The following is a 13911-nucleotide window of genomic DNA, read 5'->3' as shown; positions in this document are numbered from 1 at the left end:
TATTTTCAATTTTCGTAGTTTCATTTAAGTACAATAATAGTTAATTTACATTTTTCAGAGGCGGTCATGAACGCCTCTCAAGTTGAACGGATGTCTCTCGAGTTGAATGGAAGGAGCGTAGCACCATCTAGTGGAGGCATTGTAGACTGCACCTTTTAAGGCGAAGCGTCTAATGTACGAAAATAATTTACAAAATAGCCATTCATTGAAGGTGCGCCTCATAATCCAGTGCCTCTTTTAGTGCGGAAAATACGGTATTTTACACACACACACACACACACACACACACACACACACACACACACACACACACACACACACACACACACACACACACACACAGAAATTTCCAAATGACAAAACGCACCTGATTAAACTGAAACAGCTACATTTAACCATAAAACACATTTGTGTGTATATTGTGGATTTAAAAAAAATTGGGAAGTTTTGTGTACAAAAATTTGACATATCAGGAATTCTGTACAGAATAGAACAGGATCATATAGTACTATTAAAGCATCTGGAAGGAATAAATTTGTGTGGGCAGCACGGGCCAAGAGCTGCGGTAGTGTGGCACCACGAGATCTTATCCATAATCACCATTACTCTAAACAAATGAGGTGCATAATCATACCTGGAATAAGATTTTACTCAGATACTGTTAAAAGGCAGTGATGGAAAAAAAATCTGACAGAAGATCAGAAGAGACTGCTTCAGTATCCAAAGAAAATTAATGCTCAAGTCTTACCTGCGAGCCACATAGTAAAAGACTGGATTGCCATTCTTTGAAGTACCAGCCTGATAGAAGATGTTGAGAGTCTTCAATGCTTTAAATTCCTCTTTTTCATGGACCTGGTGCCTATAAAACAAAATAAAACTTGGGACCGGCAAGGCAACATTGGTGTTAAAATATTTTTCAATACATTATTTTATGAGAACGCTTTCAGATTTGAGAAACCTAATTGACTAAAAAACGCAGTTTATCCATCCATGCATTATCTGAACCGTTTATCCTCATAAGAGTTCAGGGTGTACCCCGCCACCCTGAACTGGTTGCCAGCCAATCGCAGGGCACGCAAACAAAAAAACATTCTTGCTCACAATCACACTTAAGGACGATTTAGAGCAGGGGTGCCCATTATGTCGATCGCCATCGACCGGTAGCTCGCGGGACCAAGTCGATGGCGAGGTGTGGATATTGGAAAAAAATATATATATATATAAAAACTGTCTCTGTGCATGTTAGTAATATATTTTTGGTGTTAATGCACCTCAATCATCCGATCAGCCTCACTTTCACAAAATGTATAAAAAAAATAAATACATAAAATAAAGCAGGTCACCTTTAACCTACGGTGGCGGGTGACCTGCCTCACCGGAAGTTGTTAGTGCTCTGCAATTGTAGCTTGCGATCAGAGCTGTTGCAAAATAGCTGTGATTATTATTATTATCAGTCAAAGTTCATTTTGTGTGCAATTCACCGATTGCACTCGTCATGAATGGCAATCTGGAGGGCCAAGAGAAGCATTTTAAAACGGTACGCATGAGCTACGATATTTAACAGGCTGCAGAAGTGAGTCGCATGCCTCTGCGTCAGGTCTCCCACTAAGGTAGGATGCGATTTTTTTTTTTTTTTAACAAACTCAAACTCTTGTGTCCACTTTATTTTCTGTTTAGTTTATCATAGGGGCCATTGTGGCTGTTGCTCATCATGGTATGCCTGTATAAGTGTGTGCGTATGCGAGCATGCGTGGCGGTAACAGGTCGATTGCAAGAGGGTGGTTGATCGAAAAGTAGATCATCGGTCCAAAAGGTTTGAGCACCCCTGATTTAGAGTATTGTATTCCATTAACCTTCCAGGTATATTTTTGGAATGTAGGAGGAAGCCGGAGTACCCGGAGAAAACCCACACAGGCACGGGGAGAACATGCAAACTCCAAACAAAAAGGCGGGGCCCTGTAATCGAACCCTGCACCTCTGCATTGTGAGGCAGACGTGCTAACCAGTTGTACACCGGGGAGCCCTTATGCAGTTTACACATTTTTATTTACTTCTCCTTTTTTTAATGAGTGAGAGTAGCCCAATCGACTAGACATGTATGGCCCGGGGGCCACAGCCGCACAGTCTCAGACTGGCCTTCACACTGTGACCCTGAAGTCAAAATAAAATATAAAATATGCCTTGTTTTTATTTTGAAAGTTGTGCTTTTATTTTATATGTAATCTTACCTGGTCATGAATTCTTCAAATTTGGAACTGGTCAGGTTGAGGCTGGACCAGTGAGTGTCAGCCACAGGCTTGTGTTCAGGTGGCCCCAGATATGCCAGCAAGGTTGCCATTTTGTCAAAAGGACGCCTGCCAACAGCCTTGTGGTCTCTGGAGAGATTGAGAATGTCATTTTCTACATTCGCAAATAATTCACACAGTGCCAGTTACTTTAAAACAAAAAAATAAAATAAAAAAAATTAAGTGTAATATTAATTCACTATACAAACAAAAGTATTCAGGGGTCAAACTGGGGTGTAGTCAAACTCCTCAATGATGAACAGATTAATTAAGAAGTATGCCAGGTTGTTTTTGTCTAGATAGCGTACATGCTGACCTGTTGCTGGAGAGGTACTGGCCAATCCTCTCCTGGTTGTTCCATAACAGTCGGTGGAGGGCGAGCACATTACCGTCACTGATGAAGGAAAGGCTGTGGTTGACAGAGTCGCTGGGTGGAGAGTCAGATGCTATGTCCAAGAAAAAACTGCAAAAGGAATGAAGACACCGGTTAGACTAAAAAGTGAAGCAATTGAAATCTTCAGACACATTATAGTCTAATCTGAGTCAATCCCCATCAGCAACGGCGCCGCAATGGGGCAGGTGCGCAACCTGGGAGGACCACAATATGGTGCTTGACTTTGTTTCCAACATACCTTAATAATTACAATTAAAATTTGAATGCATATGGCGGCTAGAGCTAATGCTCATTCTCAACTCCAGTCGGCAGTTGGGCTCTTCCACAACATTGCAGTACAACAGAAAATGTAACATATACATCAATTACAAAAGTCAAAGAAATGACACAATTCAATAATATGCAAATGACATTTACAGTACGTGATGTCAAATTCGGTCCTAAAGTGTCACTTTTTCCGGCATGTTTTTCATATCTTCTTGTGGCATCACCCCTGACTGAAATGATCAGCTCATCAACAAGCTCTGCAGGAGCCTGACAATGATTTCGAATAATTTGAATCAGATGTGTTGCAGTAATGAGATATGGAAAGCATGCAGGAAAGCGGTCCCTGAGGACTCGAGTTCGAGACCCTGATATAAAATCTTCATTCAGTTGCAACCAGGCTTGGGGAGTCACAGAGGTATGTAGCTGTTGCCGGGATTATGTATTCAGAATACAAAACTACTGTAACTGTAAAAACAATCAGATTAAAGGTACATTAAATAAAAACAATTGTCGTGAAGCGCAATGGGACACTGGGACTCCAGGCTAGTAGGAAAGGAGGAAGCCAAAACACATATCCATCCATCCATATTCTGAAGCATTTATCCTTACTAGGGTGGTGAATGTACAAATTGTGACACATCAACACACACGCTGATGCAGTTAAAACACGTTGGCAAGCAAACACAAACACTATTGCTGTAGCATAACATATCATTAAAGCACAGTTACATTACAATGTGAGCCCTGACTGAGGAGCTGAAGGTCTAACTGGCAGTCTTGTTAGCCTAGCCTACCAAGGTTTCGGCTCAGCTGGCAAAGGTGTTAGCCTGGCTAGTCGAGGTGAAGGTCCAACTGGCCGGGATATCAACTCAGCTAGCACAGGTTGCTCTAGTAGTGTTAGGATAGCCAGCAGAAGTTGTCGTCCAGCTGGCACTCGAGGTGATCGAACTAGCCGCGGGGATAGTCTGCCTGACATATTGTTCCTGTCTGCCGTCTGGACGTCGGCAGAGTGCAGTCAGCCACTCACTTCCTGTTCAAAGTAGCAAGTGGTTGCCATAGGCTAATTATTTTCATTGGGCTTTGGGGTAGCACTTGTTGGTTCTTACAACAAATGACTAACTTGTTGCCTGTCTGGCCACAGAAATTGAGGTTTGGATCACGCTTACTCGTAACAGAGCCAAGTGCGGTTTTCCAGGTAAGGAGGCCCCAAAAGTGGTTTCCAACCAACATTTCTTTCATTTAACAATGCCACTGATCACGATTTACTATTTCTACGCAATTCTCAGCAGGTAGCAGGTGAGGGACGCAATGGTGGTTACAGTCAGTACCTTTAACATTGGGATTGTCCTACCTTCGGGCTGAATCAAAGTTGTTCTTCACAAAATCATTGAAGGGTCTCATGTGCTCTTCCTTTGTAAACAAGACATGGTTGGCAATGCTCTGCAAAATCTAAAGGAAAAGACCACATTTACACTTACAACGACCATGAATGGAGTCTGCCAATGTTCTAAGCTTTGAAACAGAGTGTGCTTACATAGGCATTTCCTTTATCAAGATTGTCTGATCTGATGAAAATAACATGAAATACTGGGTGGTATGTGTGCAGACCAGGATTAAGGTGAATGTGTCTCTGTGAGGGAACACCTTCAAACCACTGACAGTTAAGTTATTCTGTAGCATTCAACTAAAATTAAAACCGTTTCTCAGTGACATTGCATTGCCCTGCAGAATATATGTGGGACTAAATGTTTCAGCCAATAAATTAATATCACTGCGTGGAAGAATTAAGTATATTTTTAAAATGTGTTTTGTATTCCTTAATCTAAATTAAACCTAATTTGAATTGAATTTTCTTATTAAAATGACTGAAAAAAGGGAATTATTTTTTCTTCATATAAACTCATTTCTGTTCACACTCCAGTATACTACATACAAAAACAGTTCACATGCATTTTTAAAAGGTTAACATCACATGACCCAACTGCACTGAAATTAACGTACAGCAATGATCCGTCACTTAGGCTGTGGCAAATCATCAACCATTATCACAATTAAGAAGACGAACAAATGCAGTGTTGTTTCGGACTATTCACATTATTATTTTATAAATATCGTTTTAATGTCCTTACCTTAGACATGAGCTTGAGACCTCGTTCGATTCTAGGAAGAGGCTTTTTCTCCAGGATGCCAGCCTCATATGGGGATACAATAGCTGGATTTACAAATCGCAGAAACATGGCGCTGCCCACTGCACCAATACTATTCTGTGGGAATCGCTGACTCACCACCTATGTAAAGGAGCATGAAAGAAGCAGGGGCAGTTGAGAAGGGGAAAAAACAAAATAGATGCCAAACAAAAATAAAGTAGAGAGGTTTGGGAAAGGGGGCCAGGAAGAGGCAAAGAGAAGGACAAAAACATGAGTTTTGATGAAGGGCACAATAAAGCAATGATTTGAAAAATGATTATCCGGTATTGATATCTCCAGACGACCAGAGTAAGGTGAACCATGGCAACATAAATGCTGGTTTTGGGATAAGGAAAAGTGAATAAGGTTACTCTGAATTCATGCATGGCGAGACCCAGAGCAAGAGTGAATCACAACAGATACATTTTTAAATTAGGATTAAAAGAGAGAGAAAATGAGCATGAACTCAGCCACATTCAGAAGAAAATGTGTTGAATGATGTTGATATTCAAACAGTGAATGACAGATGTAGAACAAGTAAGTCATGATGCCCAAAAGTGGAAGAGCCAAATGGATGATTATTACATCTTGTTTGGAAGCAAGACAGGGTTACACGTGACAAATCATGTCACAATTTATTGTGCGTAACAATAACAATCTCTGAAAGTCAAATGTAATTCAGCACTTGTCAAACTTCCAATACAGAAGATGGTGTACAGGCAAAAAGAAATGTTTGCATTTGTCTTTTGTGCAATTTCTACCATTTTGTATCGTAATTATAGACCGTGCTTCAAACCAAATTGATATGGTTGTAATAAGATTAAGTTATTTATTTTTAGTTTGGAGCCAAATACAACTGAACAGTCTATATTTTATAGTCAGTATGACATGAGGAGTTCAAGACCTACTAAAATAAGTTGAAAGCCACAGCAACTAGTTCAAGAAAAGTAAGTAGTAAAAGAAAAACGTAAATATTTTAGGAATTTTGTGCGTTTGCCAGTTTGAAACTGTACAAGATATGTTCAAATTTAGACTGTTATGTTGTATGGCAGGTGGCACGGTGGGTAAATAGTTAGAATGTCCGCCTCAGACTGAAGAGGTTGTGGGTTCGAATCCGGTGTTCTCCACGTGCCTGCGTGGTTTTTTTCCGGGTACTTCAGTTTCCTCCCACATTCCCCAAAAATGCATGGCAGGTTGATTGAATGCTCTAAAATTTTCCTAGGTGTGACTGTGAGCGCGAATGCTTGTTTGTCTGTGTGCCCTGCGATTGGCTGGTAACCAGTTCAAGGTGTGTCCCGCCTGCTGCCCCAAGACAGCTGGGAACCCGCGACCCTCGTGAGGATAAGTGCTTGAGATAGTGGATGGATGGATGTTATATGGCAGTAGTATTATGTTTATACATTCAAAATAAATGTTGGTATTGTAGAAAAAGATCAATTGACACCAGATCACTCAATGGCATTGGGGGAAAAAAAAAATTGTGATCATTGCTATTTCGCGTTTCATTACCGCGGCTTCAGTCATCACGCTTTTTTTCAACAAAATACCGTATTCAGAAAAAAAGTCGAATGACTCCGAGCCTGTACTGTATATGTAACGGGCACTCATTCAAGGCACATGATTAGTTTCCGGTGCGACGTCGACCAGTGACAGCACGAGTAGATTTATCCCGTGACCTGATTGGCTGCGTATCTTCACAGACCCTCCCAGCACCTTCGCTTGTGTCGAGTCACGCTATTTGACTCTGTGGCAGACTGTCTATTCCAGGGGTGCCCATTAGGTCGATCCTGATCTACCGGTAGATCTAAGACAGGTCCCAAGTAGATCCGAGGAGTGTCGAGGAGAAAAAAAACAAAACAACCAGTTGTGTGTCTTTGTACATGTTAGTAATATATTTTTTTGTGTTAATGTACGCTGCACCCTAATTATCCTATCAGTCTCATTTTCACAAAAAAAATTTTTTTTAAATAAAATAAAGCAGGTAAATCTTGAATTTACGATGGCGCGTGATTACGTCACCGGAAGTTGTTAGCGCTCAGCAGTCTGCAATCAGAGCTGTTGCGGTCTATCTTTTATCGTCATTATTCTCATTGAGAGTTTGCTTTGTGTACAATTCACCGAGGGCACGGGCAAAGAATAGGAATCTAGGAGGGCCCAGGGAAGCACTTGAAAATGGTACGTGTGAGCTACGATAGTTAACAGGCTGCAAAAGTGCATCGCATGCCTCAGTTTCAGGCTGTTTCTCATCATGGCGTGCGTGCGTGTGCGCGCGCGCGCGCGCGTGCCGGTAATGGTAGATCCCGGGAGGTTAGTTGATCGAAAAGTAGATCTTCGGTCCAAAAAGTGTGGGCACCCCTGGTCTATTCTGTTGTGGTTGCTATGTGTACGGCGGGGGTGGGGGTTGGTAGAGCCCGAGGGTAAGAAAGAGGGGGGTGATTGGGCTTGTCCAAAAGAGCAGCGTCCTCATCAATACTGATTAATTGAGTGGTGTGAAAAAGTTTTTGCGCCCTTCCCGATTCTCTCTTTCTCTCTCTCTCCCTCAAAAGAGTACTCGACACACCCAGCCGTCAAACGAAATTGACTGATGAAGCAAAGCTAGCTCGACAAGAATGTTTGGACTGCACTGATTCGGGCGTCTTTGAAACGTCAACGGGCACACTGGATGAATACACAAACACTGTAACATCATACATCAGTTTCTGTGAGGACATGTGTGTACCAACAAAGTCCTTCCGCTCCTTTAACAATAACAAGCCACTGCCAAACTAAGGCAACTGAGAAAAGAGAAAGAGGCCGCATTTAGAAGTGGAGATAGGGCACTGTACAAACGCGTCCGAAACCAATTGACAAAGGAAATTAATATCGCAAAGAGAAGCTATGCAGAGAGGCTGAAAAAACATTTTTTTGCAAATGACTCTCCATCTGTGTGGAATGGCACAAAAGCAATCACAAATTATAGGACACAATCCCCCCAAGCAGTGAACAATAAAGGTCTGGCTGATGAATTAAACATGTTTTTTTTCCGATGTGAAAAGGACACCCCCATTTCCCACATCTGCCCACCTCGACCAGAAACTACTCTATCCACGGCCCCACCCTCATTCTCTGCCCTACTGATCCACGAACAGGACATGAGATGGCTCAAGCAGCAGAAAATCAAGAAATCTGCGGGGCCCGACAAAGTGTCGACCTCCTGCGTGAAAGTCTGTGCTGACCAGCTAGCTCCGGTCTTCACACAAATCTTCAAGAGATCCCTGGAGCTGTGTGAGGTCCCATCCTACTTCAAACAGTCCACCATCATCCCAGTTCCCAAGAAACCAGCAACATCGGAACTGAACGACTATAGGCCTGTCGCTCTGACGTCTGTGGTCATGAAGTCCTTTGAACGCCTTGTGCTGAACCACCTAAAGAACATCACCGGACCCCTGCTGGACCCTATGCAGTTTGCCTACCGGGCAAACAGGTCTGTGGAGGATGCAGTCAACAAAGGGCTGCACTCCATCCTCGATCACCTCGACAACACCAGGACCTATGCAAGGATCCTGTTTGTGGATTTCAGCTCTGCGTTCAACACCATCATCCCAGAACTCCTCACCCCCAAACCTCTTCAGCTCGGTGTGTCCCCTAATATCTACCAGTGGATCCTCAGCTTCCTGATGGGATGGACCCAAAGATGAGGCTGGGAAGGACAACATCATCAACACGCACCACCAGTACTGGAGCCCCGCAGGGGGGCATCTTCTCTCCACTGCTCTTCTCACTCTACACGAATGATTGCACCTCGACACACCCAGCCATCAAACTCAAAGTTTGCAGACGACACCATAGTTATCGGTCTCATCAAAGATGGCGATGAGTCTGCGTACCGACAATAAGTGGAGCAGCTGGCGCTCTGGTGCAGCCAACACCAACTGGAGCTGAACACGCTCAAGACGGAACCGCCATACCCACTCTTGAGGACTTACACACCGCAAGAACCAAGACAAGGGCACGGAAAATCCTACTGGACCCCCACACCCTGCCCACCACCGATCTATGTGCACCAAATCAAGCAGACATTCAAACAGCTTCTTCCCTCTAGCCATTAACTCCCTAAATAGTAACCTAAAGTGCTTGTGTCTAGTGGCTCTTGGCAATTTTGCACAACCCTGTGGAACAGCATTACCACTATAATCATTGTAGCTCCAGCTTTGTACTTACTTGAACCACTGTCACTGATCTATACTCCAGAGCACCAGACACTTTAAAGCGCTCAAGGACATCGGCACAATTGCACAATTGCACACTTGTACTACAAATACTGCTACTGATCACTTTAAAATGGTGCAATGATTTTCTGCACCAACTGTTATAGTATTGTATACTACCACTGATCACTTTAGCTCTGCTCGATACTTTGCACATTGTCTCACAGCTGTCATTGGGTGGTACCACCGCACAACGGTACACTTACATTACAGAATGACCTCCCATACTTATTTGTCAAGTCCTTGTTTATGATGACACTAGTGTAGCCGTACTACCGGAGACAAATTCCTTGTGTGTTCTTGTTGAGGAGTGGATCTGTTCATTTCCTGATGGCCCTCCTTGGACACAGGTTCTTTTATTTCTCTATAAGGCGGAATAAAGACCCAACACCATGCCATGTTTTCTACAGTTTATCCCATCACAATACGAATTGATTCGGTCATGAGAATAGATAGAGACAATATGATAATGAGAGGCGGGCAGTTACGCCTCCATGCAAATCCCAGAAACAAAGAAATTAACATGTCATCTGACCCGGTGTGGCTGGAAAAAGTTGGGAGTGGTGAGGTGAGACCAGACCACCACTACAGCTCCTATTGTCTTCGGTCTGAGCTTTGATGTGATGGCAGCAACACAGATACTTGAGATAACTGTTCCTCTTTTGATGTTAAACATGCCCTGTGGAGGGGGCCCGAAAAGTGGTGGGGGTCAAGGGGCACTTAAGGTGATTGTAATCACAGTGAGCAGGAAATACCTTCAACAGCATACTACATTCTTTGTTTGAAATGTTTGAACAGATCCAACAACAGAGAGGGGCTAAATAAAATCACAGTAAGGAATAAATTCCTTAACAGTTCTATATACTTGGCCAATAAAGATGATTCTGATTCTGATATACACACACACAGGTAAGTATTCTCGAGTAAGGACTTGTGCACTCATACATAACTGCGTAACTTTTCGTCGTAGGCGGAGAAGAAAAGTGGGAATGGCTTTCATGCACGAACATTTTTTCACACTAGGGGGCATTTTCACCCATGGAGGTTTCGTTGTAGAGGAGTTTCACTGTAACAGTTTCCTTATGTGGGAAACGACTGTGGTACATGTCCTTTAAACATGCAAGTATGTTAACAAAATACATGTGTAACAACACTAGCACGAAAATGCAAAAATATATTGCCCAAAACATGTTTATAACAAAAACTACAGTATATAGTACAGGTAGAGTATATGAACAAAATACAGTACAACAAGATGTGTCACGAAATTGGGACTATTTGCTACAAAATGAGACTAGTAACAGACCTGATGGCTTTTCTTTCCACTCACTGTTTTGAACTTTACCTCCCCTCGATCACCACATAAGACAGCATTGCTCAGCTGATGGCGTGCAACAAACATTTGAAGCCAGCGACGGGACGCTTCGAAGTCCTTGATGCCCATAGTTAGTTCTATTGAACTCACCTTCTCTGTAATTAACGGTCCAGTTCGCAGAAGGCTTTTAGCACGATAACAGGTAAAGCATTCCAAGAAACGTCAGTTTACTCGACTGTCCATCGAGCCACAAGCAATTTACTCTGAGCAGCTAATCGAATGCATTCCACTCTCCCTTCCATGGTCATTACCGTTTCTATTCGTTTGGATGCCATGATCTAGAGGACGTAAATGTAAATGAATGAAATAAAAAAATCATTTGCGATTCCAGTAAAACTCATGCCAAGAGAGTCACTTACATGTCGCCGTTTTGGAACCGATGAGAGTAAATAGCGGGGCGGACAGTTATTCCGCAGTATCGAGCGGGACTTGCTTGAGTTTGCGCCACTGTGGGCTTCCGTATGGCTTCCGGAACTTCCGTTGTTAGGAATCGATGGTTAATGTAATATCGTAGTCGAAATTTTAATGCATAGGTTTTTATTCCGGTGAGGGAATTTCAGTTTGACAGAGGTCCGTAGGTGGGAATATTTACTGTGTGTGTGTGTGTACACACATATATATATATATATATATATATATATATATATATATTAGAGCTGTCAGTTTAGCACGTTTTTATTGGCATGGCTACTGTATGCAAGCCTGTCAACATTGTCCACAGCTCGACTCAAGCTGAAATCATTCATCGAACGACTCCACTACGGATTGCCATCGAGAACCTCCATTACAAGCTGTGTACAGAGATTGTACGTAGCGGAGAAGGCTAAGGTACACCAAGCGGGTGAAGACAGTGTTTTGGGAGAGAAATAGAGACTAGGTTGATGAGCCTCTGGTGAATAAAGAGCAGGTAGCCTGTCGAATACGATGTATGCCACTGACGCTATTATTACTTGTTTGGAACTATTTTGTGTGGAAGGTTACAGTGTTCCGTGTCCATATAAATAAAGTGGGTGGAGCTTCTCTGTGTTCATCTGACAGCGATGGTGCGCTGAGGCACATCGAGAGTTCAGCGGTGGAGTGGTAGTGACCTAGCGAAAATAAAACTTCTACAGTGTTGTTATCGAACCAAGTGTAGTCATCCGAAATGATGTCGACACAAAACCGTAGAGAGACTTCCGCGCAAGAAGGACCAACATAATCAACATAGCCTGACTGCTGTGTTCAAAGTAAACTTGAGAAAAACGAAGTATGCAACCATGGCTTAAATCCACTATAGGCTGAGTACTAGTTTACCTTAGATGTGCACTTTATGTTATATTGCTCTGTTTTGATTCCATAAAAAGAGCTGTTAAAGCAGCCGTTGTGTGACAAAATATTTTTTTCACTGTTGTTGATGGACAGTAATATTGTGTGAGAGATTATGTGTGAATAACTGCTCCAAGTAAAAAATGTTCATGTAAAATTGAAAATCGAAATTATTTCAGTAAATATTTGCATTTTGCACATAGAAAACTGATTCATGATTCCATGTTGATGAGAGCATTAAAATGGGGAAAAATAGGGCAAAAAAATATTAAAGGAAATTCAGAAACGATAAAAAATGTGAGTAATCACGATGAATTTTTAGTGAATTTGAGTTAATTATGACAATTGCATTCTTAATTAGATTAAATATTTTAATTGTTTGACAGCTCTAATATATGTGTATATATATATATATATATATATATATATATATATATATACAGGTATATATATATTTTTTTAGATTGAGAAGGAGCAGTGTGGTTTTCGTTCTGGATTGGCAGACCGGGGTGGTAGTCCCTCTTTTTAAAAAGGGGGACCGGAGGGTGTGTTCCAACTACAGAGGGATCACACTCCTCAGCCTCCCTGGTAAGGTCTATTCAGGGGTGCTGGAGAGGAGGGTCCGTCAGGAAGTCGAGCCTCAGATTGAGGAGGAGCAGTGTGGTTTTCGTCCCGGCCGTGGAACAGTGGACCAGCTCTACACCCTTAGCAGGGTCCTCGAGGGTATGTGGGAACTCGCCCAACCAGTCTACATGTGTTTTGTGGACTTGGAGAAGGCGTTTGACCGTGTCCCTCGGGGAGTTCTGTGGGGGGTGCTTCGGGAGTATGGGGTACAGAACCCCCTGATACGGGCTGTTTGGTCCCTATACTGCCGATGTCAGAGTTTGGTTCGCATTGCCGGCAATAAGTCGGAATCGTTTCCAGTGAGGGTTGGACTCCGCCAAGGCTGCCCTTTGTCGCTGATTCTGTTCATCACCTTTATGGACAGAATTTCTAGGCGCAGCCGAAGCGTTGAGGGGTATTGCATCTCTGCTTTTTGCAGATGATGTGGTACTGTTGGCTCCTTCAAGCAGGGCTCTCCAACTCTCACTGGAGCGTTTCGCAGCTGAGTGTGAAGCGGTTGAGATGAAGATCAGCACCTCCAAATCTGAAACAATGGTCCTCAGTCGGAAAAGGGTTGAGTGCCCTCTGCGGGTTGGGGAGGAGATCTTGCCCTAAGTGGAAGAGTTTAAGTATTTTGGGGTCTTGTTCACGAATGAGGGCAGGAGGGAGCGAGAGATCGACAGACGGATCAGTGCAGCGTCTGCTGTGATGCCGACTTTGTATCGGTCTGTCGTGGTAAAGAACGAGCTGAGCCAAAGGGCGAAGCTCTCAATTTACCGGTCGATCTACGTCCCAACCCTCATCTATAGGGGTGTTCACACGGCATACATTTGCTCCGGTGCTGCACCGATTTATTTTGTTGCGATATTTCTTACACCGGAGCAGCCCCGATGCAGCCCCACTTGCGTTCATATGGCAGTTTCTGCAGCGGTGCAAAATGATAGAAAACGGAGCTGTTGTGTTCATTCTTTTTAAAACTCAAGCAACTACTGTACAGGCACATCCTTCTCCTTCTCGGTCTCCGTGCCTTCTGCTCGAGAGGCGTTCAATAACCGCCCCCGAAAACGTAAATCAACGATGACTTCAATGACACTCAGAAAAGCAAACATATACTGCGCCAAACAGAAAATCAAGAGAGGCAATCACAAAATAAATTCTTTGGGGGGGCTGTGAACACACAACAGAGGAACAAACTACACAAACAACTCCGAGACAGAGCACGAAAGCAACGCATTCTAGCTGTATGTAA

The 13911-nt window shown here is 43.0% G+C and overlaps 1 protein-coding gene across 3 annotated transcripts in view; it reads right to left on the bottom strand.

Moving 5' to 3' along the window:
* The window catches only part of nf1a (neurofibromin 1a), an 88283-nt gene that overhangs the window by 24717 nt on the left and 49655 nt on the right, over positions 1–13911 (bottom strand). For all 3 annotated transcript variants that reach the window (XM_086124734.1, XM_086124736.1, XM_086124735.1), the window contains 5 exons: positions 5076–5234; positions 4298–4395; positions 2602–2748; positions 2229–2375; positions 749–859 (listed from right to left, as the gene is read on the bottom strand). In XM_086124734.1, coding sequence (XP_085980860.1) covers positions 749–859; positions 2229–2375; positions 2602–2748; positions 4298–4395; positions 5076–5234 — 662 coding nt within the window. The remainder of the gene's footprint in view (positions 1–748; positions 860–2228; positions 2376–2601; positions 2749–4297; positions 4396–5075; positions 5235–13911) is intronic.

This window comes from Hippocampus guttulatus, chromosome 12 (assembly GCF_054856545.1).
Source record: "Hippocampus guttulatus isolate MCC_2025c chromosome 12, RoL_Hgut_1.0, whole genome shotgun sequence".
NCBI lineage: Eukaryota > Metazoa > Chordata > Actinopteri > Syngnathiformes > Syngnathidae > Hippocampus > Hippocampus guttulatus.
Note: the sequence above shows the minus strand (reverse complement) of the source record. Positions and strands in the feature narration are given on the sequence as shown.